The sequence below is a fragment of the Perognathus longimembris genome, chromosome 1 (assembly GCF_023159225.1).
Source record: "Perognathus longimembris pacificus isolate PPM17 chromosome 1, ASM2315922v1, whole genome shotgun sequence".
Lineage (NCBI taxonomy): Eukaryota > Metazoa > Chordata > Mammalia > Rodentia > Heteromyidae > Perognathus > Perognathus longimembris.
In genome coordinates, this window is record NC_063161.1 from 162,445,806 (window position 1) to 162,471,972 (window position 26,167).

The 26,167-nt window shown below is 60.2% G+C and overlaps 1 protein-coding gene across 1 annotated transcript in view; it reads right to left on the bottom strand.

Annotated features, from left to right (window-relative positions):
- Positions 1–26,167, bottom strand: part of Exd3 (exonuclease 3'-5' domain containing 3) — a 78,734-nt gene that overhangs the window by 15,045 nt on the left and 37,522 nt on the right. Inside the window, 13 exon segments of the mRNA XM_048346861.1 lie at positions 241–372; positions 1,955–2,008; positions 8,173–8,337; positions 10,190–10,353; positions 10,452–10,617; positions 11,101–11,210; positions 11,357–11,567; positions 11,983–12,124; positions 12,521–12,687; positions 18,207–18,245; positions 18,666–18,739; positions 19,799–19,890; positions 25,456–25,595. Coding sequence (XP_048202818.1) covers positions 241–372; positions 1,955–2,008; positions 8,173–8,337; positions 10,190–10,353; positions 10,452–10,617; positions 11,101–11,210; positions 11,357–11,567; positions 11,983–12,124; positions 12,521–12,687; positions 18,207–18,245; positions 18,666–18,739; positions 19,799–19,890; positions 25,456–25,595 — 1,656 coding nt within the window.

Here is a 26,167-nt window from a genome sequence, read left to right on the forward strand (position 1 = left end):
CGTCCTCACACGCAGAACTCCCGGACTCGCACCCCCGCCGGCGGGGCCCCCTCCACCGTGCCTTCCCGGGGACGTGGCAGCCCCGAACCCCAGCCGCGGCCACGGCCCCACCGGTGAACGGGTTCCGGCAGGGGGCCAGCAAGTGGAGGAGCTGCCAGTCACCCTGTGCCGTCCCCCGTCCCGCGTCCACCCCGTCTGGTCACCCTGGCTGCTCCGGAGCACTGGGCACGCAGCACCTACCTGGCAGCGGCTGAAGATGTCCGCGTGGGTGACCCGGATGTTGAAGTGCTGGAGCACGGCCTTCGCCTGCAGCCGGGCCTTCAGTGAGCAGTTGATGGACAGGCAGCGCGCAGCAGCCACCTGTGCTTGGAGCTACGAGGACATGGCCGCTAAGCACGGGGGTGGCACAGGTCCAGTGCCTCCCGTGACGCCACCCCCTCCACGCCTGCCCCGGAGCCCATTCCCACCAGCACCCCCTCCACGCCTGCCCCGGCACCCATTCCCCCAGGACCCACCCCCCTCCACGCCTGCCCCGGAGCCCATTCCCCCAGCACCCCCCTCCACGCCTGCCCCGGCACCCATCTCCCCCAGCACCCGCTCCCCGCCTGCCCCGGAGCCCATCCCCCCAGCACCCCCTCCACGCCTGCCCCGGAGCCCATTCCCCCAGCACCCCCTCCACGCCTGCCCGGAGCCCATCCCCCCAGGATCCGCTCCCCGTCTGCCCCGGAGCCCATCCCCCCAGCACCCCCTCCACGCCTGCCCCGGCGCTCATCCCCCAGCACCTGCTCCCCGCCTGCCCCGGCACCCATTCCCCCAGCACCCGCTCCCCGCCTGCCCCGGAGCCCCATTCCCCCAGCACCCCCCTCCACGCCTGCCCCGGAGCCCATTCCCCCAGGACCCACTCCCTCCACGCCTGCCCCGGAGCCATTCCCCCAGCACCCCCTCCACGCCTGCCCCGGAGCCCATTCCCCCAGCACCCCCCTCCACGCCTGCCCCGGAGCCCATTCCCCCAGGACCCACTCCCTCCACACCTGCCCCGGAGCCCATTCCCCCAGCACCCCCTCCACGCCTGCCCCGGAGCCCATTCCCCCAGCACCCCCTCCACGCCTGCCCCGGCGCCCATCCCCCAGCACCCACTCCCCACCTGCCCCGGCACCCATCCCCCCAGCACCCCCTCCACGCCTGCCCCGGCGCCCATCCCCCAGGACCCACTCCCTCCACACCTGCCCCGGAGCCCATTCCCCAGGACCCCCTCCCTCCACGCCTGCCCGGAGCCCATTCCCCCAGGACCCCCTCCCTCCACGCCTGCCCCGGAGCCCATTCCCCCAGCACCCCCTCCACGCCTGCCCCGGCGCCCATCCCCCAGGACCCACTCCCTCCACACCTGCCCCGGAGCCCATTCCCCCAGGACCCACTCCCTCCACGCCTGCCCCGGAGCCCATTCCCCCAGGACCCACCCCCTCCACGCCTGCCCCGGAGCCATCCCCCCAGCACCCCCTCCACGCCTGCCCCGGAGCCCATTCCCCCAGCACCCCCTCCACGCCTGCCCCGGAGCCCATCCCCCAGCACCCGCTCCCCGCCTGCCCCGGCACCCATTCCCCCAGCACCCGCTCCCCGCCTGCCCCGGAGCCCATTCCCCCAGCACCCCCTCCACACCTGCCCCGGAGCCCATTGCCCCAGCACCCCCTCCCCGCCTGCCCCGGAGCCCATTCCCCCAGGACCCCCTCCCCGCCTGCCCCGGAGCCCATTCCCCCGGCGCCCCCTCCCCGCCTGCCCCGGCGCCCCCCCCCCCCCGCGTCCCCTCCGCGCCTGCCCCGGCGCCCTCTTCCCTCCTCCCCTTTCCTGTAGTCCCACCCAAGCAGGCCTTGAGGTGAGGTGGGGTGGGGTGGGGTGGGGGTGGCGTCCGGGGACTGGGCCCGGGGTGGCAGGAGAGTGGTCAGGCAGTGACCGTCACCTTGTGGTAAGGCGTCCCTGAGGTCAGGATGACCCGTCCTTCTCGCCTGGCGATCTGCGCGGAAAGAGACCAGCAGAGTGAGCGGAGCATGACCCAGCCCGCAGCCCTGTCCACCCGCTCCCGGTGCTCTGTCCCCTGGGGGTCAAGTGGCATCAAGGGCCATCAGACCCCTCCTGGGCATGCCCTTGTTTTATGGATGTGGACCAATATTTCACATAATTATAAACAAAACCTTTAATAGCAATTTAAAGAAAATGAAGAGAGGAGAGAGAGAGAGAGAGAGAGAGAGAGAGACGCACAATGTTCCAAGAGACACGAGAACACAACACATCCACCTCCTACCTCCAGGGAGCAAAGCTACAGATGAACATTTTAAATGACACCCGCAATAATGGCATTGCCGTGGGGTTTGAACTCGGGGCCTGGGCGCCGTCCCTGGACTTTTCCGCTCAAGGCTGGCGCTCTACCACTTGCGCCACAGCGCCACTTGGGGTGTTCTGGTGGCTCATTGGACTTCCCTGCCCAGGCCGGCTCTGACGGCGGTCTTCAGCTCTCAGCCTCCCGAGTGCCGAGGATTACAGGCGGGAGCCGCCGCCTCCCTACTCCAATACCATTTTTCTGGAATGCTTTTGCTTGGGTGATTTTGTTGGTGGTGTGAACATCAGGGCTTTTAGCTGAGAGGAAGGATGAAAATTGAGGCTACTAAGCACAAAATTCCAGATCTAAACAAAAAGTTTCCACAAGTATCTGGCCTACATGATATTTTAAGCACAAGTGTCCCTGTCACTCGGCCGCCACCTGCACCTAGGCCGGCAGCCCCCTTGCCTCCCGGCCCTCCCACACCACAGTGGCCAGAGACCCGGTTGGCTTCAGGTCAGAGGCAGAAAACAGACGATGAAGGAGGAGTACCTTATCATACAGGGAGGCAAGGAAGTGATCGAAGACTACAAGTGCTGTGTCAGAGGGTGCAAAGCTAACCAGTAAGCCACAGGCCACGAGGGTCAAAGTGCACCTCAGTGCGGCTCCTGTGACTGGCTTGGGCTGTGGACACAGCACCCTGCATGCAGACCACACCCTTCAGAGGCAAATAAAGGGTCAACTCCAAAATGCTAGAGCAGAAACTATAAAATCCTTCAAGGAGCCTGGTGCTAGTGGCTCATGCCTGTCATCCTAGCTACTCAGGAAGCTGCCATCTGAGGATCTAGGTTCAAAGCCAGCCTGGGCAGGAAAGTCCACGAGACTCTTATTTCCAGTGAACCACCAGAACACATAAGTGGTGCTGTGGCTCAAGGGGTAGAGCGCTAGCCTTGAGCTGAAGAGCTCAGGATGGTGCCCAGGCACAGAGTTCAAGCCCCACAGACTGCCACCCCCAAAAAAAATCTGGCAAGGAAACCCAGGGACACTTAATAACTGCACCGGGGGGGTGGTTTTTTGTTGCTCACACCAAATTCAATGAAAAGAAACTCAGACACCGAATTTCATCGAAATTAAGAGCTTTGGTGCATCAAAGGGCACTTTTAAGCGTAAAAAGAGGGGCTGGGAATATGGCCTAGTGGCAAGAGTGCTTGCCTTGTATACATGAGGCCCTGGGTTTGATTCCTCATCACCACATATGTAGGAAACAGCCAGAAGTGGTGCTGTGGCTCAAGGGGCAGAGTGCTAGCCTTGAGCAAAAGGAAGCCAGGGACAGTGCTCAGGCCCTGAGTCCAAGGCCCAGGACTGGAAAAGAAAGAGTAAAAAGAGAACTCACGGTACTTTTCTTTTGTTGGTCATGGAGCTTGAAGTCAGGGCCTGGGCATGTTCCTGAGCTCTTTTGCTCAAGGGCTAGTGCTCTACCACTTTGAGCCACAGCACTATTTCAGGTTTTCTGGTGGTTAACTGGTGATACGTCTCACAGACTTTCCTGCCTGGGCTGGCTTTGAACTGTGATCCTCAGATCTCAGCCTTCTGAGTAGCTAGAGTGACAGGCCTGAGCCATCAGAACCTGGCTTGGAAAAATATTTTCAAATTGCAAACCTGACCGGGAATTAATAACCAGGATATATAAAGAGCTCTTATAACTCAATAACAAAGATTTGGAAAGGACAGAGGACTGGGGTGGACATTCTTCAAAGAAGACACACAGATGGACAAGAAGCACACAGAAGGCGCCAAGAGCAAGGCCTCAGGGAAAGACAAACGCGCTGCATCTCACTCCTGTCAGAACTGCTTCAATGTAACACACGGGGGTGAGGGCCTGCGGAGGCTAGACCCTCACCTCCTGCTGTGGGTACACAGAACGGCGTGGCCACTGTGGAAACGGTGCCGCCCCTTCTCAGAGGATTAAACCTGAATTACCATAGGACCCGGGGCGAGTCTTCCAGGTGTACACCCAACAAAAACAGAAGTGGGGCTCAAACCAGCGCACAGGTCCCAAGCAGCATTATCCATCACAACCACACGAGGGAGCCCCTGGGCACGCCCAAGAGAGGAAGATCACACGGTGTGGTGTAAACACACTTGGAATACTACTTAGCCTTAAAAAGGAGGGAAATCTTGACTCACACTATAAAGCAGACACTGGGAAACATTAGTCCTGCAACCAACCAGATTGGAAATATTCCAGAATGTTCCAAAAACTAAAACTTGAATTTGTGACACACGGAACCCTTCAAACAAACCGCTGGAGTGGAGGTGTGACATAGCCTGCTGGGTGTCCTCCTCCTCCTCCTCCTCCTGGGTCCTCAGCCTCAGCCTGCTGGGCCTCCTCCTCCTCCTCCTCCTGCTCCTCCTCCTGCTCCTCCCCCTCCTCCTCCTCCTCCTCCTCCTCCTGGGTCCTCAGCCTCAGCCTGCTGGGACTCCTCCTCCTCCTCCTCTTCTTCCTCCTCCTCCCAGGTCCTCAAGCCTCAGCCTGCTGGGCCTCCTCCCCCTCCTCCTCCTGCTCCTCCTCCCCCTCCTCCTCCTCCTCCTCCTGGGTCCTCAGCCTCAGCCTGCTGGGCCTCCTCCCCCTCCTCCTCCTGCTCCTCCTCCTGCTCCTCCCCCTCCTCCTCCTCCTCCTCCTCCTGGGGTCCTCAGCCTCAGCCTGCTGGGCCTCCTCCCCCTCCTCCTCCTGTTCCTCCTCCTGCTCCTCCTCCCCCCTCCTCCTGGGTCCTCAGCCTCAGCCTGCTGGACTCCTCCTCCTCCTCCTCCTCTTCTTCCTCCTCCTCCCAGGGTCCTCAGCCTCAGTCTGCTGGGCCTCCTCCCCCTCCTCCTGTTCCTCCTCCCCCTCCTCCTCCTCCTCCTCCTGGGTCCTCAGCCTCAGCCTGCTGGGACTCCTCCTCCTCCTCCTTCTCTTCTTCCTCCTCCTCCTCCTTCCAGGTCCTCAGCCTCAGCCTGCTGGGACTCCTCCTCCTCCTCTTCTTCCTCCTCCTCCTCCTCCCCCCAGGTCCTCAGCCTCAGCCTGCTGGGACGACTCCTCCTCCTTCTGCTCCTGCTCCTGCTCCTCCTCCTCCTCCTCCTCCTCCTCCCAGGTCCTCAGCCTCAGCTGCTGGGACTCCTCCTCCTCCTCTTCTTCCTCCTCCTCCTCCTCCCCCCCAGGTCCTCAGCCTCAGCCTGCTGGGACGACTCCTCCTCCTTCTCCTTCTCCTGCTCCTGCTCCTCCTCCTCCTCCTCCTCCTCCTCCTCCTCCCAGGTCCTCAGCCTCAGCCTGCTGGGACTCTTCCTCTTCCTCCTCTTGGGTCCTCAGCCTCAGCCTGCTGGGACTCTTCCTCTTCCTCCTCCTGGGTCCTCAGCCTCAGCCTGCTGGGACTCCTCCTCCTCCCCCTCCTCCTATGGGAAAAAATCAGAAGTGGAGCAAAAAAGCTCAGGGGCAATGCCCAGCCCTGAGTTCAAGCCCCAGTACTGGGGTGTTGCACGAGTGCACCACACACACACATGACAAAGAAGGAAAGGAAGGAGAGAGAGAGAGAGAGAGACAGAGAGAGAGGAAGAAAAGGAATCTCAGCAACTTGGGTAACATAGCCCACAGTTCCATCTACCCAGGCAGAGAGCTCAGAATTTGCCCTGTGCCACAGACCTTCATGAAGAATATTCCAGCACACTTGACAGACCAGGCTCTGGCAAATGGAGGCTCTGATGTTCTTAGGTGTGAACACCTTGCGCCATGAGGGGTAGAGCAGAGACAGGGACTGGGGTCTGCACTTAGGTAGATTGTGCTACACCTGGCCATCAATGTTTTTACCACCCATGAGTCCCCTGACAACTGCTTCAGGCCACCTGGGCCTTTTCTATTGGGATCCTCAGAATTCTTCCAGCCTCTGCTCACCACTTGGTATCAGAGATGCTTTTGAGGTAGCTACCTGCTACCTCAGTGCCTCACTCCTGGGACCAAGCCCACATCATTTGCTGTAAGAACTTACTGCAGCACACAGGTCAACAGCACGGAGTCCCACAGCTGAGGCGGGCTCCCGGGTCCTCTGCCTAGACCTTTCTGGAGGTGCTGGTGCTTGCTAGATGGAGGGGAGCTGGTTTCCAGGCTCACTGGTGCTGGTGGGGGCTGTGGCCTGAGCGGTAAGGCCCAGGCTCCTGTGTCCTCATGTCTGGCCTTCTGAATCTGTCCTCAGATGGTGCCAGAGCTCTCGACTTCTCTGACCTACTCTGCCTAACATCCATGTGGTTATTTTATTTGTGGTACCAGGGCCTTGTGCTTACTAGGCCTACTCCAGCCCTTTCTGTTTTTAATTATTTTACAGATAGGGTCTCGTGCGTGCGTGCGTGTGTGTGTGTGTGTGTGCGCATGTGTGTGTGAACTCTGGGTCTCTTGCTTTTGCTTGGCTCTTCTTCTTTTCTTCTTTTTTTTTGCTCATGGCTGGCACTCTACCACCACTTGAGCTACACACTACTTCCACTCTTTTGCTGGTTAATTGGAGATAAGAGTCTTGAGGACTTGTCTGTCTGGGCTGGCCCTGAGCTGTGATGTTCAGATCTCAGCCTCCTGAGTAGCTAGGATTATAGGTGTGAGCTACTGGCATCAGGCTGGGTCTGTTTTGAGTGGGCCAGCATTAGATTCCAGTCCTCCTTCCTATGGCCTACAGAGCTGGAATGAGCGGTGTTGGTGTTTCACCACACCCAGACGACTGATGGAGATGGAGTCTCACTAGCATTTTGCTAGGATTGGCCTTGAACTGTTATCTCCTAGATCTCTGCTGCTGAGTAGCTAGGATAGTGCCTGGTCCCCATCCTTTCTGTTAAAGCTCCCTGGACTCTCCTGAGCCCACAAAGGAATTTAGGTCCACCTTCAGATCCTATGCTTTAAGGTTGACTAATTAGTACCTTTGTTACACCTGCAGCCATGTTTTGCAGGTGATGTGGGTCAGGCTTAGGGCCATCCAAGGCCCTGCCTTCATCAGGCCTCCCCCCAAACGAGTGGGCCCACTCTAGGGACCCGGACATCGGACATCGTGGATGAGGGCATTCCTGACCTGACCACCGGGGGGAGCCCTGCCCCCTGCCCTGCACAGAGCGAGCAGTGGGCAGAGCCCGTGTCACTCCGCCCCAGCTCCATTCCAAGGGTGAATCCGGCTGAGCAAGTTCCCAGCGGCGCAAGTCCTGCTGCTTGGCACGGGTAGCTGTGCTGTCCTAACCCTCGGGGGCGGCCGGCCGCTGGGCTGGGGCCTGGTGTCGTGCCGGTAGGGGTGCTGCAGTCCCCTGGCCGGCTCGGAGACAGGGCTGTGTGAGCAGCCTGGCCTGGGTCACGCCGTTTCTTCTCTGCTCCCTGGTGTTGGGCGCAGCCTCACCCCACCCATTCCTGTCCGCACTGGAATCCCAGAGGACAGAGACCATGCACCTGCGGGGGAACTTCGACCCTCCTAGCAGTGAAATAAATAACCCTTTTCATAAACAGCCTGCCACAGGGATTTGGTTACAGTGGCAAAAAGCTGCTGAGGGCTAAGGGTTAGCTTCAGGAGATGCGGGGAAGGGCCGAGGACAGAGGGCCCAGGGAAGCGGCCATGGGCAGGGAACACAGGACTCTGCAGTCAGGGCAGGAATGGAGGGAGGCTCCCACAGCCTCTAGAAGAACCAGCCCCGTGACACCTGACATAGCCCCGGAGGGCGGGCTCTGGGTGCCGCCTCCCCCGTGGGCGAGACAGCAGGCTGGTGTGCTCAGACACGGCGGCCACCCGCGGAAGGCGGCCCTCCCCGGCGCTGGGCACCGTGGATGGGCAGGCGGGTGAGCGCTGGGTCCCCGGGGGCCTGCTTACCTCAGCCAGCTGGCTGTGGTCCTCACGGTCGCCCAGCACAACTGCGTCCACACCTAGGGAGCGCAGGCTCCGTGCCAGTCCCTGCAGCATGCTGTCGCAGACCACGCGGAAGGCCCGGGCAGCGACCTGAGGGGCAGCGGCACCCTCCTCGGTGCACACGGGGACCTGCAACGGGCCAAGGCGGCTGTGGGCATGAGGCCCGCCCAGCTTCGGGCTACAAAGCGAGACCAGCACTGGGAACTGCACATGGAGGGGCAGAGGGCAGAGGGCAGCGAGGGGTTCAGGGACGCCCTTGGGGAGTGTACACTAAGGAAGTGGGTGACTGTGTGCACACTAGCGAGCGGGTGACTGTGTACACTAGAGAGGGGGTGGCTGTGTGTACACTAGAGAGGGGGGTGACTGTGTACACTAGAGAGGGGTGACTGTGTGCACACTAGAGAGGGGGTGACTGTGTGTACACTAGAGAGGGGTGACTGTGTGTACACTAGAGAGGGGGTGACTGTGCACTCTAGAGAGGGGGGTGACTGTGTGCACACTAGAGAGGGGGTGACTGGTGTACACTAGAGAGGGGTGACTGTGTGTACACTAGAGAGGGGTGACTGTGCACACTAGAGAGGGGGTGACTGTGTACACTAGAGAGGGGGTGACTGTGTGCACACTAGAGAGGGGTGACTGTGTGTACACTAGAGAGGAGGTGACTGTGCACACTAGAGAGGGGTGACTGTGTGTACACTAGAGAGGAGGTGACTGTGTACAGTAGAGAGGGGGTGACTGTGCACACTAGAGAGAGGGTGCCTATGTGTACACTAGAGAGGAGGTGACTGTGTACAGTAGAGAGGGGTGACTGTGCACACTAGAGAGGGGGTGACTGTGTGCACTCTAGAGAGGGGGGTGACTGTGTGCACACTAGAGAGGGGGGTGACTGTGTGCACACTAGAGAGGGGGTGACTGTGTGTACACTAGAGAGGGGGTGACTGTGTGTACACTAGAGAGGGGGTGACTGTGTACACTAGAGAGGGGTGACTGTGTGTGCACTAGAGAGGGGGTGACTGTGTGTACACTAGAGAGGGGGTGACTGTGTGTACACTAGAGAGGGGGTGACTGTGCACACTAGAGAGGGGGTGACTGTGTGTACACTAGAGAGGGGGTGACTGTGTGTACACTAGAGAGGGGTGACTGTGTGTACACTAGAGAGGGGCGGCTGTGTGTACACTAGAGAGGGGCGGCTGTGTGTACACTAGAGAGGGGGTGACTGTGTGCACACTAGAGAGGGGTGACTGTGTGTACACTAGAGAGGGGGTGGCTGTGTGTACACTAGAGAGGGGGTGACTGTGTACACTAGAGAGGGGGTGACTGTGTGCACACTAGAGAGGGGGTGACTGTGTGTACACTAGAGAGGGGGTGACTGTGTGTACACTAGAGAGGGGGTGACTGTGTGTACACTAGAGAGGGGGTGACTGTGTACACTAGAGAGGGGGTGCCTGTGTGCACACTAGAGAGGGGGTGACTGTGTGTACACTAGAGAGGGGGTGACTGTGTGTACACTAGAGAGGGGGTGACTGTGTACACTAGAGAGGGGGTGATTGTGTGTACACTAGAGAGGGGTGGCTGTGTACACTAGGGAGGGGGTGACTGTGTGTACACTAGGGAGGGGGTGGCTGTGTGTACACTAGAGAGGGGCGGCTGTGTGTACACTAGAGAGGGGGTGACTGTGCACACTAGAGAGGGGGTGACTGTGTACACTAGAGAGGGGGTGACTGTGTGTACACCAGACTTGGCGAGGCTCTTGTGGGGATGTGCCAGGTGCTGTTCCTTACCACTCTGAGGGAACATACCAGGCCTAGCATGACAAGAGGCCCACTGCCAGGCAGTCTCCGCTGTTCTTCATGGAGGGAGCAGGGGCACACTCCCTGGGCTTGCTCACTCCTACGAATCCTGATGTAGAGCCCCGAGGAGCCTCAGGGGCGTGCTTAGCACCCTCGTCCTCCTGCACCTAGTCCCTGAGGTCTTCACCCACCTGCCCCGGTGCTGCTGTGGCCTCTGATGGTCTGGGACCCTGGGGCCCTGGCCTCTGGCTGCTCACAGGTGTCTGGCTGCGGCCCAGGGCCCTCTGGTGGGGGAAGGGCGGGAGGCCTCTGCCCAGGGCATGGTACACCTCCAGCAGGCAGTAGGCATCAGCAGCTGGGTGGACAGAACCCACCCATGTCGTGGTCACGGAGGGCTGGGGACGGGAGGGATGCCGAGGCCCCGGGCCCCGCCTTCCCGCCTCCCCTTCCCACCTGCATAGAGAAGCTGGGACTCCTGGAGCGGCCGCCGGCTCCAGTTGGAGAGCTGCTCTGTTTTGTCCAGGGGTGTACCCAGCACCTGCTGTACCAGGAGGCTCAGGCCGCGTGGACTCGTTGTCCTGTCCCCTGTGGTGGGCACCGCCACACCCATCTCTTGCATCTGCCAAAACAGAGCCCTGTAGGGTGAGGCCTACGTCTTGCGGTGAGGGTGGCTGCTGCCGTCTCCCTGCCCACTCTACCCTGCACCGGGGAGTCTCTGTCTTTGTACCTCGGCCAGTGTGGAGAGAGAAGGGGAGGACACAGTGAGGGTGGCCCCTGCCTCCTGCCCCATCCCCAGGCCTCCATAGTAAACACGGCACCTCCTCAGGGCACCTGCCAGGTCACAGTTCTGGGAAAGTGCCACAGGCCAGACTCCCAGTACCTGTGCCAGGCCGTGCCCTCCACCCTCGGGGACACTGCATTGTGCCCTGCAGGCAGGCGTGCCCCCTGGGGCTCTGCTGAGAGAAGTCTAGTCAGGGAGAAGAGCTGGCCATTCCTGCTGTGGTGGCCTCGGGCTGGCCTGGTGGAAGGCCCCACTCGGGGTCTGCCGTGCAGGGAGCCAAGCGGCCGGGGCCAGCAGGGCCCGGCTGCCTGCTGCACTGACCTGATTGTGCACAGGCTGCAGGTCCACAATGCTACAGATCTGCTTCTCCATGCCGACCAAGGAGGGACAGACAGTGCCCAGCTGCTGCAGGTCTGCTGCCAAGCCATAACCTACGCGAAGGGGCCGTCAGTGCTAGAGAAGCCCGAAGACATGGGTAGACACAGCTCCATTTCGGGGGGAGGGTGTACCGAGGGAGGGACTGGCTAGGGTGCGGCACCTGCTCCCTCTGACACGTTCACCCCGGGGCCGGACTTACCCAGCTTAGTGATGGAGGCATCTGAGAAGAGCCGGGACACCATGCGGGAGAAGGCCTGTGCCCCCTGCCCCCCTGGTGGCTGCAGGAGCGCCAGCACATCGAGCAGGAACACATGGTCCTCATCGGCCACCTGCACGAGTGACATCTGGTGCCTGTCCTCGGTCACAAACGAAAGCACGCACTCCACGTCCACTCCAACCACTCGGCCGGGCTGTGGACAGGAAAAGGCGGGTGCGACGGGGCACGAGCAGCCTGCACCCACAGGGACCCTTGCCTGGGAGGGCACAGGGCCCTGGAGACACAGCTTTGTAGGATCTGCAGGGCCTGACTGTCCAGGGCAGATGGCCCGGCCTCGGGGCAGAGGAGAATGGCTGCCGGCAGGTGTCCACCCACCTTTCAGGCCTGGGCACTCTCGGGGTTGGCCTGGTAGCCTGCAACTGCCAGCCCCCAGGCCGTCCCCAGCTCTGCTTTTGAAAGCAGCTGCTCTGTGGTGCCCTAGGGTGTGTGGGGGGGAGGGGGAAACAAGGCATGCGTGGTGGGACAGACGCCTGCCTACACAGTACCCAGAATCCCGGACACGGTGGCTCCCGCCAGCGGCATGCTGCAAGAGCCAGCTGGGTACCCACCTGCAGCAGCCGGGCCTCCTGCCCGGCCAGGTCCTCCCAGGAGGCCAGCAGGTGGATATTCTCCCTGGGGATGGACAGCTGATAATACTTTTCCTTCCGGGCGTCGTGGGGCTCCTCCAGTCTCCGGTCCACCTTGATCATCCTGGGAGGGCAGAGCTGTGGAACTCCTGCCCTAGGCCTTGGGGCTGGGCGCTCTCCTCTACTGGGTCCCAGGGGGGCTGTGAGGGGACGGGGGACTGTCTAGGGCAGGAAAACCGGGCCTGCTCCAGGGGTTCTGCTCCCTACTGCTTGGTCCAGCACCCCGGCATCTCCCCTGGGGCCGAGGGAGCTTTCCACTTTTCTAGGCCACGGGCAGCTGGCTCCCGGGCACCGGCTATCCTCAGCCTGGCCCCAGAGCCCAGGGTAGGCTATGTGGCTTGTAGATTTGCCACCCCAGCACGGGGCTGTTTGAAGCAGGGTAGGCTGTGTGGCTTGTAGAGTTGCCACCCCAGGACGGGGCTGTTTGAAGCTGGACTTCCGCCTCAGCTGGGGTGCTTACCTCCCCCGCAGCTTGAGCTGGTGGACCTTCGCAGCGACGAAAGCCGGTAGCCGCTCCTCGGGCAAGGAGAGGTCCAGGGCGCACTGGTAGGCTGTGGCTGCGTTACTGTGAGAGGCCACCAGCCGGAGCAGACTCTCCTGCAGCCAGGAGCTCTGGCCCACCAGGCCCTGCGGGCGGCAACGAGGGAGGCGGAGGCAGGCCGCGTCAGGGTCTCCACAGACCCTCAGTGGACGTGGCCACCTCATCCGACACGCGTCCTCCTGCAGGCAGGCCCCCCAGGGGGCTTCCAAGTAGCAGAGGGTGCCGAGTGACCCGGCAGAACCCCGGGTCCTTCCCACCTGCACTCCCACCCCCAGGGCCCCCGCCCACCTCCCCTCTCACCCCTGGGCCCCCTCCCACCTCTCCTCCCACCCCCGGGACCCCTCCCCCCCCTCCCCACCCACCCCTGGGCACCTTCCCCCCCTCCCCCTCCCACCCCTGGGGCACCTTCCCCCCTCCCCCTCCCACCCCTGGGCCCCCTCCCCCTCTCCCCTCTCCCCCTCCCACCCCTGGGCTCCTTCCCACCTGCACTCCCCCCACCGCTGGGCCCCCTTCCACCTCCCTTCCTACCCCGGGCCCCCCTCCCCTCTCCCCTCCCACCCCTGGGCCCCCTCCCCTTGTCCCCTCCCACCCCTGGGGACCCCACCCCTCTCCCCTCCCACCCCCTAGGCTCCCTCCCACCCCTGGGCCCCCTCCCCTCTCCCCTCCCACCCCCTGGGCCCCCCGCCCCTCTCCCCTCCCACCCCTAGGCTCCCTCCCACCCCCTGGGTCCCCTCCCCTCTCCCCTCCCACCCCTGGGCCCCCCGCCCCTCTCCCCTCCCACCCCTAGGCTCCTCCCACCCCTGGGCCCCCTCCCCCCTCCCCTCCCACCCTGGGCTCCTTCCCACCTGCACTCCCACCCCTGGGCCCCCTCCCCTCTCCCCTCCCACCCCTGGGCCCCCTCCCCCCTCCCCTCCCACCCCCTGGGCTCCCTCCCATCTTCTCTCCCACCCCCTGCACCCCCTTCCACCTCTCTTCCTACCCCTGGGCCCCTTCTCACCTCCTATCCACACTGCTGCCTGGCTGGGAATCCTCCTGCCATCCCCTCTATCAGCCACTTCCCCCGGTTCTGTTCTAGAACAGCCCCAGCCCTGCTCCTCTTCCCTCTGCCTTTGCCTCGTGGAGCTCTGGCCAGACCCTGCTCCTCATACTCCCTGTGCCTGGGCGGGCCACGGGAGAGAGGAGGCCAGGAACGCAGGGGGACACCAGGGGTGCACGTGGTGCAGAGACGGACGGGGTCAGCCCTCATCACGAAGCCTGGCCCCTGGCAAGCCCGCGTCTCCACCCAGGGACAGTGCTCAGTCTGGGGGCAGAGGCAATGATGGGGCTGCGGCTGTTCCAGCCCCTGAGAAACCAGGGCAGGGCGGGGCACCGTGGGACCCCCCCGGGGGTCTCACCCTGGTAAGGGGTCTTCTAGTCTACGAGGCCACAGGCTAGCCTAGGTGTAGGGCGCCCCCGGGAGGCGGTGCCTCCCGCCATGACCTCCGGCCTCCGTGGCCTCGGTGCTCCTGGGGGGGGCTCCTGCAGGCCCCCAGCAGGGCCGTCCCGCCCAGACAGCTCCAGTGCCCCCGGCAGCTCGAGGCATCTGCTTCCCCAGGCTGTGGGTTCCCACGTGGACGACAATACATGGAAACTCCTCCACATTCTTCAGGATATCCGCTGCCCTTCTGGCCAGCTCGGCCTTGGCACCCAGGGGGTCTGGCCTTCCGGGCCTCGCCCGGGGGGGTGCGTTCCTCTCTGGTGACTCACTGCCTCCCCCCCATCTCTGGGCAGCTCAGCACTGTCTCAGCCGAGAGCCGTGCCATGCTCTGCCTGGCACTGGGCTGGGCATGCTGACCAGCCACACTCCCCTGCGTGCCAGGCATGCCACGTGTGCGGGCACCGTTCGTGAAATTCCATGGGGTAGGGCACACTCCTCGCCCGGGGGTTCTCTGATTTTGTCACATGACCCCCTCTTGTTTCTGCAGCTACAGGGGCTCCCCTGGCCAAGCAAGTAGCAGGAAAGCCCTCTGGGCACACACGCCTGCTCTGTCAGATGCACATGCAACACACACTAGCTTAAGCATGACTATCCGGGTTGTCACCTCTCCCAGGCCCACTCCCAGCTCTAAGGGGACAGACCGGGAGTTCCCACAGGCCACACGCACAGAGCAGGCCACGAGGGGACGGGCCCGGGAGTTCCCGCAGGCCACGCACAGAGCAGGCCACGAGGGGACGGGCCGGGAGTTCCCGCAGGCCACGCACAGAGCAGGCCACGAGGGGACGGACCGGGAGTTCCCGCAGGCCACGCACAGAGCAGGCCACGAGGGGACGGGCCGGGAGTTCCCACAGGCCACACACAGAGCAGGCCACAAGGGGACGGGCCGGGAGTTCCTGAAGGCCCACGCACAGAGCAGGCCACGAGGGGGACGGACCGGGAGTTCCTGCAGGCCACGCACAGAGCAGGCCACGAGGGGACGGGCCGGGAGTTCCCACAGGCCACACGCAGAGCAGGCCACGAGGGGACGGACCGGGAGTTCCCACAGGCCACACGCAGAGCAGGCCACGAGGGGACGGACCGGGAGTTCCCACAGGCCACACACAGAGCAGGCCACGAGGGGACGGGCCGGGAGTTCCTGCAGGCCACGCACAGAGCAGGCCACGAGGGGACGGGCCGGGAGTTCCCGCAGGCCACACACAGAGCAGGCCACGAGGGGGACGGGCCAGGAGTTCCTGCAGGCCATGCACAGAGCAGGCCACGAGGGGGACGGGCCGGGAGTTCCCGCAGGCCACACACACAGAGCAGGCCACGAGGGGGACGGGCCAGGAGTTCCTGCAGGCCACACACAGAGCAGGCCACGAGGGGACAGGCCGGGAGTTCCTGCAGGCCACACACAGAGCAGGCCACGAGGGGACGGGCCGGGAGTTCCCGCAGGCCACACACAGAGCAGGCCACGAGGGGGACGGGCCAGGAGTTCCTGCAGGCCATGCACAGAGCAGGCCACGAGGGGACGGGCCGGGAGTTCCCGCAGGCCACACACACAGAGCAGGCCACGAGGGGACGGACCGGGAGTTCCCACAGGCCACACGCAGAGCAGGCCACGAGGGGACGGACCGGGAGTTCCCACAGGCCACACGCAGAGCAGGCCACGAGGGGACGGACCGGGAGTTCCCACAGGCCACACACAGAGCAGGCCACGAGGGGACGGGCCGGGAGTTCCTGAAGGCCACACACAGAGCAGGCCACGAGGGGACGGGCCGGGAGTTCCCGCAGGCCACACTCACAGAGCAGGCCACGAGGGGACAGGCCGGGAGTTCCCGCAGGCCACACGCACAGAGCAGGCCACGAGGGGACGGGCCGGGAGTTCCCACAGGCCACACACAGAGCAGGCCACGAGGGGACGGGCCGGGAGTTCCCACAGGCCACACGCACAGAGCAGGCCACGAGGGGACGGGCCGGGGAGTTCCTGCAGGCCACACTCACAGAGCAGGCCACGAGGGGACGGGCCGGGAGTTCCCACAGGCCACACACAGAGCAGGCCACGAGGGGACGGGCCGGGAGTTCCTGAAGGCCACACTCACAGAGCAGGCCACGAGGGGACGGGCCGGGAGTTCCCGCAGGCCACACTCACAGAGCAGGCCACGAGGGGACGGGCCGGGAGTTCCTGAAGGCCACACACAGAGCAGGCCACGAGGGGACGGGCCGGGAGTTCCTGCAGGCCACACTCACAGAGCAGGCCATGAGGGGACGGGCCGGGAGTTCCCACAGGCCACACACAGAGCAGGCCACGAGGGGACAGGCCGGGAGTTCCTGCAGGCCACACTCACAGAGCAGGCCACGAGGGGACGGGCCGGGGAGTTCCTGCAGGCCACACTCACAGAGCAGGCCCATGAGGGGACGGGCCGGGAGTTCCCACAGGCCACACACAGAGCAGGCCACGAGGGGACGGGCCGGGAGTTCCTGAAGGCCACACACAGAGCAGGCCACGAGGGGACGGGCCGGGAGTTCCCGCAGGCCACACTCACAGAGCAGGCCACGAGGGGGACAGGCCGGGAGGTTCCCGCAGGCCACACGCACAGAGCAGGCCACGAGGGGACGGGCCGGGAGTTCCCCACAGGCCACACACAGAGCAGGCCACGAGGGGACGGGCCGGGAGTTCCCACAGGCCACACGCACAGAGCAGGCCACGAGGGGACGGGCCGGGAGTTCCTGCAGGCCACACTCACAGAGCAGGCCACGAGGGGACGGGCCGGGAGTTCCCACAGGCCACACACAGAGCAGGCCACGAGGGGACGGGCCGGGAGTTCCTGAAGGCCACACTCACAGAGCAGGCCACGAGGGGACGGGCCGGGAGTTCCCGCAGGCCACACTCACAGAGCAGGCCACGAGGGGACGGGCCGGGAGTTCCTGAAGGCCACACACAGAGCAGGCCACGAGGGGGACGGGCCGGGAGTTCCTGCAGGCCACACTCACAGAGCAGGCCATGAGGGGACGGGCCGGGAGTTCCCACAGGCCACACACAGAGCAGGCCACGAGGGGACAGGCCGGGAGTTCCTGCAGGCCACACTCACAGAGCAGGCCACGAGGGGACGGGCCGGGAGTTCCTGCAGGCCACACTCACAGAGCAGGCCATGAGGGGACGGGCCGGGAGTTCCCACAGGCCACACCACAGAGCAGGCCACGAGGGGACGGGCCGGGAGTTCCTGCAGGCCACACGCACAGAGCAGGCCACGAGGGGACGGGCCGGGAGTTCCCACAGGCCACACACAGAGCAGGCCACGAGGGGACGGGACGGGAGTTCCTGAAGGCCACACACACAGATCAGGCCACGAGGGGACGGGACGGGAGTTCCCACAGGCCACGCACAGAGCAGGCCACGAGGGGACGGGACGGGAGTTCCTGAAGGCCACACACACAGATCAGGCCACGAGGGGACGGGACGGGAGTTCCCACAGGCCACGCACAGAGCAGGCCACGAGGGGACGGGCCAGGAGTTCCTGCAGGCCATGCACAGAGCAGGCCACGAGGGGACGGACCGGGAGTTCCTGAAGGCCACACACAGAGCAGGCCACGAGGGGACGGACCAGGAGTTCCTGCAGGCCACACTCACAGAGCAGGCCACGAGGGGACGGGCCGGGAGTTCCCACAGGCCACACGCACAGGGCAGGCCACGAGGGGACGGGCCGGGAGTTCCCGCAGGCCACATACACAGAGCAGGCCACGAGGGGACAGACCGGGAGTTCCTGAAGGCCACACACAGAGCAGGCCACGAGGGGATGGGACCGGGAGTTCCCACAGGCCACACACAGAGCAGGCCACGAGGGGACAGACCGGGAGTTCCCACAGGCCACACACAGAGCAGGCCACGAGGGGACGGACCGGGAGTTCCCGAAGGCCACACACACAGAGCAGGCCACGAGGGGACGGACCGGGAGTTCCCGCAGGCCACACACACAGAGCAGGCCACGAGGGGACGGACCGGGAGTTCCCGAAGGCCACACACACAGAGCAGGCCACGAGGGGACGGACCGGGAGTTCCCGCAGGCCACACACAGAGCAGGCCACGAGGGGACGGGCCGGGAGTTCCTGAAGGCTACGTGCACAGGCTATTGGGCCACGTCGACTCACCTGAACATGGTCAGTCCAGTTCTCCTGAGACATGCTTTTCTGTAAAGGCAAAGAGGGGAGCATTTCCAGTTCAGCTTCCACAGGGCTGTGGAGGCGACCGCACAGTGTCCACCTTCACATTGGCTCATTGTGGTGAGAGGGCAGCATGTGGATTCTGGTGGTCCAGCTGTCTAGCATGCCGGGAACAGCCCAGCACATCTGGAGGGCCCTGGCCAGCCCAACTAGCTGAGGTGGGGAGTGGGGTCGTGTCTGGTCCAGGGGGGCACACGGTGGCTACAGCCAGGAGAGGGCATCCTCTGCACAAGCTGGCCACCTGCTATGGCGGTGGGCACAGGCACAGTGTGGAGCTGTCTGGCTTTTGGCAGGCACTCAGTGATTATCTGAGGCCACAAGTGGTGACAGGGCTGACTGCCAAGGTGCCTGGCCGGGCCCTCCCCTCCCCTCCCCCTCTCCACGCACCTCCACAAACCGCTTGTAGCACAGCCATCTCAGAGCTGCCAGTTGCTGCTGCTTCACAACATTGGGACACAGTGCTGAAAGAGAGAGCAGAGCTCAGCCCTGGGGCCTGGGGGTGCTCAGACCAGAGCGTCAGGGACAGGAGGGGCACGAGGGGCTCTGCTAAAGTCTATCCTGGGCCTTGTACCCTCCCTAAGGCCCCGGGCTTATGCTCAGGGACAATTCTACCAAGCCCAGGGTCAGCATCTCCCACCCTAGCACCTGGTTATGCTGCTTGCTCAATGGGCCTTGCACAGGTGACCTGCAACCCTTCCCGGAGGGCTTTGCGGCTCTGGCCTCCTCTCCAGGACAAGCCCTTCCTGACATTGTGGGGTGGGTGTGTACTTCCTGCCTTCTCCAATTCCTCAAGGCAGGAGCTGAATGCCTGGGGCAGACTGGCAGTGTACAGCAAGACCGGATGCCCACGGGGTGGGCACTGAGCCGTGCTCTGGTCAGCCTCCCTATGCCCCCAAGGGAGAGCACCCCTTGCAGACACTGCTCTTCCTTCCAGGGGCCAGCTGTCCTGGCAGGCTGGCGGTTCTCACCGGAGGCATCCTGAGGGCCTGTCCTTGCTCCCAGCCCTGACTGAGGTCAACTGCGGCCTGCCCTTGAGACTGGGAGATGACCCAGCCAGTACCAGGGCGCCACAGAGGCTGGGCTATGTGGGAGGGCCCTTCGTCCTCTGGACTCGGCAGCCAGGGCAGGAGCACCGACAGTGGTTTTGCCCGTGTCTCCTGCAGGGCGTCTGCCTCCCCTCTGCCTGGGCCTGGCCAGCCCCACAGCGCCAGCCGCAGAATGGAGTCTCGGCTCTCGGTGGCTGGGGAAACCACAGGCCGCAGCCCCCTTAGGCCAGGCAGGAACCCTGGTCATTGTCCACAGAGCCTGGTGGCAACTTCTGGCAGAAGGAGGTAGGTGGGAGAGTCAGAGCAGAAATACTTAAAGGGAGAAGTGGAAGATGGCAACCCCAGGGGGTCCCCTCAGCCCCAAAGACAGCGGTTGGCAGAGCTGGGAACCTGGGCTCCCAGGGAAGAAGGCAGCTGGCCCTCCTGGGAGGCCACATGCAGACTGCCCTCCCGGTCCCCCGCCGCGTGACTCACCGGGGGCCACACGGTACTGCTGCTGCAGACGGACGACGCGCCGGCGGAGCACTCTGGAGCTCAGCCTCACAGTGGTCAACTGGGGGTACTGCCTGTGGGGAGACAGTCCTTTCGTCCGTTTCTGTTTCCTTTCTATGTGGCTACATTTTAAGATGTTCATTTTCACCGGTGTCGCACACCGGCACAGTTATAAAGGAATTCTGCAAGCATCACAGGAAACCAGCATGCGCCCCTCCCGGCCCACCCCAGGCCTGGCCAGTGGCAGGTCAACGTGAGAGTTAAGGCCCTGCCCCACGGTGCTGGCTGGCCTGCCCACAGAAAGCACATGGCGCTCACTCTTAGGATGACTCTTCCCTCAGTCTCCGGGGGAACCCATGCATTCACTCTGCATTCTCAGCACTGCCAGCCACACCAGCCCCCCCCCCGGCAGTTTCAGCACACATCTGCTATTCTCGGGCGGGGGCTTACCTTGTGCGCCGTGTTCATTTCTCATCCAAGGCCCTCCTGACTCCTCCCTCCTGCAGCAGTCCCAGAATCTACTCATGCCTCTTTGTCCCTTGCACCTCTTCTACTTTCTAGGTTGTGGTAAAGTGAAGTTTCTAGAAGTATCCTAGATACAGTACCAAGAAATTTCCATCCCCCCTCACACTGGACTGAGAACTCCAGAGCCTTCCAACTCCTGGGTGGAGACCAGGCGCCCGTTCCGGACAGCGGCAGCAGGGCAGACTCGAGTGCCACCCATCCTCTTTGCCTATGCGTGACCCATTCTCGGAGGTGTAAGTTCCTTTCCACGACCATTGTGTTGGGAGTTTTCATGACAGCATGTCTGTGCTCCTTTGGCCCCATGAACCTGTTCCTCCAGCTATCATGTCCTTCCACCAGGCTCTGGAGCCTGTCTAGAACCTCCTGTGATCTCCATTTCTGTTCTCTGTTCATTCTGGGGCTCCCATTATTTGGATGCTGGGCCTTCTTGTTGGAATTTCTATTTTTTGTTCTTGTTGTTATTGGTTGTGGGGCTTGAACTCAGGACCTGGGCACTGTCCCTGAGCTCTTCTGCTCAACAGTAGCACTCTACCATTTTGAGCCACAGAACCACTTCTGGTTTTTGAGTAGTTAATGGGAGATAAGATTCTCATGGATTTTTCTGCCTGGGCCGGCTTCAAACTGCCCTCCTCAGCTCTCAGCCTCTTGAGTAGCTAGGATTACATGTGTGAGCCACTGGCAACCATTGAGATTTCTAATTTTTGAAAACATTTTTCTCTTTCATTTTCTTCTTTTTTTTTTAACAGTTTTTGAGAGTTATTTCCAAGTCGATCTGCTAAGTCTTTTTTTTTTTTTTTTTTTTTTTTTTTTTTGCCAGTCATGGGCCTTGGAATCAGGGCCTGAGCACTGTCCCTGGCTTCTTTTTGCTCAAGGCTAGCACTCTGCCACCTGAGCCACAGCACCACTTCTGGCCGTTTTCTATCTAGGTGGTGCTGGGGAATCGAACCCAGGGCTTCATGTATACGAGGCAGGCACTCTTGCCACTAGGCCATATTCCCAGTCCCAATCTGCTAAGTCTTTACAAAGCCTTTTTTCTTTTACTTTTCTTTTCTTTTTTTCCAGTCCTGGGGCTTGAACTCAAGGTCTGAGCACTGTCCCTGGCTTCTTTTTGTTTTCTTTTTTTGCTCAAGGCTACCACTCTACCACTTGAGCCACAGTGCCACCTGGCTTTTTCTCTCTATGTGGTGCTGAGGAATCAAACCCTTCATGAATATGAAGCAAGCCCTCTACCACTAGGCCGTATTCCCAGCCCCATGCAAAGCCTTTTTCTTAAACACATTTTTAGAATTACAATGACCCAGAGTCTGAAAGATCCTTTAAAAAATTTTTTTTGTGTGTGTGCCAGTCCTGGGCCTTGGACTTAGGGCCTGAACCCTGTCCCTGGCTTCTTTTTGCTCAAGGCTAGCACTCTGCTACCTGAGCCACAGTGCCACTCCTGGCCCTTTCTATATATGTGGTGCTGAGAAGTCAAACCCAGGGCTTCATGTATACGAGGCGAGCACTCTTGCCACTAGGCTATATTCCCAGCCCCTAATGTTTTTTGTTTTTGTTTTTTTTTAATTTCTGTGCTGGTAATGGGGCTTGGGTGCTGTCCTTGAGCTTTTATGCTCAAGGCTGGCACTCTGCTACTTGAGCCACAGCCCTAGTTCTGGCTTTTTATTGGTATTGGAGATAAGAGTCTCTGACTTTTCTGTCAGGGCTGGCTCTAAACAGTGATCCTCAGATCTCAGCTCTTGAGTATCTAGAATGACAGGTGTGAGCCATTGCACTTGGCTCTAAAGCTCCTTTTGAGTGGACTCAGCAAGTCTTTCAGACTTGGTGTCTCTCTTCGACCTAATTACAGGTGTTAAGTATTTCTTTCTTCTCAGCCAAACTCTAGCTTGAGTCGTCTGCGTTAGCATATACAAGGCTGGCCTACAGCCTGGCAGCCCAGCTTCCAGGAGGGGCCGGAACTTTACCAGGTGCCTGGGGCTGTGGCCTGGGGCCCTCAGCAGAGCAGTGGGTACCTTACTTGGGCTCTGGAGAGCAGTCCATGTCACTGGCTGAGACAAGTCTGTGAGCTTCCGCTGCGGGTCTCTCCAGCGAGCTGGTTTTAGTGGGGTGCTGCGAGGGTCTGGAGGTGTTGTTAACCCAGCTTGTGTGCTAGAAGCAAGGTGCCCTCAAGGCTGTGTTGAGGTGGTAGAACCTTCCGGATCTGTGGCCTGCTGGGATGTGGGTAAGCTGCTGTACCCTGGCCTGGCCTCCTCCTCTGCAGCTGCTGTGGAGGGACCGCCCCCCTGCCACTGTCACGGGCCTCCTCTGCAGCAGGGCCTCACGAGAGGCCAGTGAGCAGGTTGTTGGATCTTGGACTCTCAGCCTCCCAAACTGTGAGCCAAGTACATCTGTTCATTATGAGTCTCCAGCTTCAACTATCTTCTTACATGAGAAATGGATCACACAGAAATCTGCATCACAACCTGTGGTCTAGATTTACTTACTAATGCCAACAGCTTATCTATGGATTTTCCCCTCTCTCTAACACATCATTTTGCACCTAATTTGATGCTTTTTGTTTTTTCCCCTTACATCCTTGTACCAGCAGGACTCCCAGGACACCCTAAATGTTCTTTTACCATCCCTACATTCAGAGGACAGTACTTCATATTTCACTACCAATACAATGCTTCTAGAGTAACAGGACCAAACTTACCCTATGCCTGAAACAACCCAAGAACCAGACAAACTTAACGGTTTTCAGACACTGGAGAGCGGGCAGCTCATGATGTGGACCTGAGCGTGGGGTGGGAGAGGAGCCTCTGGCCCACCCTCCCAGCTGGATGAGCTGTGGCACAGGAAAGGGGTACCAAGTCCCCTGGGGTGAGTTTCAGGACAGAGTGCCAGGGAAACCCTCTGCGGAGGGTTCCTTTGAGAATCTGCTGACGCACGTGAAGAACCTGCCCAAGGCCAGAGAGGAACCATGCAAGAAGACCTAGCAGAGTGCTGGGCAAAGTGGGTGTCCACGGGCCAGCATAAAATAACCTCATAAGTTGCAGGTGTTGGTGATAGTGGTATCAATGTGCTTGCCTCAGAAAGCAGATCTGTGATTCAACATCCTTATGCCCTCGGCAAATAAAGCTTAAAGGCAGACCAGGAAGAACCAAACAGCTTCTCAGTTAATGCACACACAGGAACCAAGCTCAAGAATATTTTCTTAGAAAACGAAATGGTCAAGCACTCTAGAGGCCAAACCACACATACACCCTTTAATATGAAGTCACCATGAATGCAAAGGAAGAGGAAAACCAACCTGTGAGAAATAACCTAGCAATGCAGCTCAGGTAGGATAAGAGAAAAACACTGGGTGTGAGGGGACATCACTACAGATCCTGCAGGTAAGAAAGGGACGGCCAGGTCAGGAGTGGTGGCACACACCTGCCGTCCCAGCCCTCAGGAGGCGGATACAGGAGCACTGAGAGTTCAGGTCGGCCTGGGCTAGAGTAAGACTCTGTCTCAACAAGCAAACAGACAAACAAATAGAAAGGGAATATTATGAGTAACTTCAAGTCAGTGATTTTGACCATTTAGATTAAATATAGACCCCTTGAAAGATGAACCAAAGTTTACTAAAATATAATGGTATCCCTAAGAGCCCTATATTAAAGGAGTTGAACTTGTAAATTAAATAATTTTGTAATCAAAACCATACCAACTTTACACCTAATTATTTTTTGCCAATCCTGGGGCTTGAACTCAGGGCCTGAGCACTGTCCCTGGCTTCTTTTTGCTCAAGGCTAGCACTCTGCCACTTGAGCCACAGCGCCATTTCTGGCTTTTTCTATATATGTGGTGCTGAGGAATCGAACCCAGGGCTTCATGTATATGAGGCAAGCACTCTTGCCACTAGGCCATGTTCCCAGCCCTACACACATTAAAACAAAACAAAAGAAAACAAAACTCAGGGCCTAGGTGCTGTTCCTGAGAATTCCTACTCATGGCCAGCACACCACCACTTGCAGCTTTCTTGGTAGCTAATTGGAGTTGGTAGACCAGGCTAGCTTTGAACTGCAATCCTTAGATCTCAGTCTCCTGAGTAGCTAGGATTATAAGGTGTAAGTCACCAGCACCTGGCTACACACAGTATCTTTAAGAAAATTGAAAACTAAGGATGTCAGCTTTCTGTCACCATGACAAATACCTGAGAAAAACAACATAAAAAGAGGAGATATTGGGGTGGGGTTGTGGCTCAAGTGGTTGAGCACCTGTCTAGCAAAAGCAAGGCCCTCCGTTAAAACCCCAGCACCAGCCAGGCACATGCTCATAATCTCCTAGGACCACGGTTCTAAGCTAGCCCAGACAGGAAACGTCGTGAGACTATTATCTCTAATTAACCAACAAAAAGCTGGAAGTGGAGCTGTGGCTTAAGTGGTAGGTGCCTACTTGAACAACAACAACAATAAAAGCTTAGGGACAGTGCCCACGCTCTGAGTTCAAGCCCTAGTACTGGCACTAAATAAATAAATCCTAAAATATGAAACTTCTAGAAGCAAGCACATAGAAAGATATTTGTGCACTTGATTCTCAGTTATAACACTAAAATCATGATCCATTAAAATTCCTAAATACCGGCAAACTGGATTTCAATAAAATAAACTTTTGCTCTTTGAAAGATGCTGTTAGAAGAGCCAAAAAACAAGCCACATTAAAGATGAAGATATATGCATATAATACAGATTAAGAACTTCTAATCTTTTTAAATTTTTTTTTAGTGCTGGTCCTAGGGCTTGAACTCTGGGCACTGTTCCTGAGCTTTTTTGGCTCAAGGCTAGCGCTCTACTGCTTGAGCAACAGCTCCACTTCTGTTTTGTTGTAGTTTATTGGAGACAGTCTCAGACTTTCCTGCCCAGGTTGGCTTTGAATTGTGACCCTCAGATCTCAGGCTCCTGAGTAGCTAGGATTACAGACACGAGCCACTGGAGCCCAGCTTAAAATGTTTTCTTTTTAAACTCTCAAAACACTACAATATAAAATCAACCTAAAGCCAGGTGTTGCTGAGAGCCACAGTGGACCCACTGCCTCTCCCAGACCCGTGATCCTGGGCTCCCAGGAGGCCGGTCAGCCCAGGGGCTGGGACGCACCTGGCCACATCCCTGATGTCAAAGCCGGGCTGGCACCAGGAGTCCATGAGGTCCAGCAACCTTCTCTGGAGGTCTGGGAAGTTGGCCACGTAGCTCTTCACAAGGTCCACTCTGTCCTGGAGCAGCAATGGGATGCTCATCTGTGAGAGAAACAGAACGAACTCAGGAACACGAACACACACACACACACACGTGCGTGAGCACACATACACACACACGCTTCATCCATGGTGGGCTCAGCCACATGGGCAAAGCTAGAGGCCTTTAGAGGCTCAGCTGTCACCTCTGGCTGTATGTGTTGGACACTTGCAGGATGGCAACAGCACACCTGGCAAGTTACCCTGGTGGTCAAAGGATATCTTTAGACCTGGGGAGTAGAGCCTAGAGCACCCTTAAAAGGCTGCTGAGCTGTCCTGGAGCCCAGGGGGACCGAAGGGGCCCTGGCTGTGGCCTGGGGCCACACCAGCCACTTGGTAAGAACCAAGCCAAGATGAAGTCCCTTCTGTAGCTCCCTGCAAGAGCCCTCTGACCTCCCTTCCTCTCCCACCATGAATACCCATGCCCAGAGCCGTGGAGGGCTGTGCCATGCGCCTCTGATGGAGTCTCCAGCCCTTGTTGAGCTCAAGCCAGCACCCACACACTGGGCACAGCACTGCTCGGTGTGTACTTAGCCCCTCTGGTACCCAGTGCAGCTCTGGAGTGGGGGGGTAGG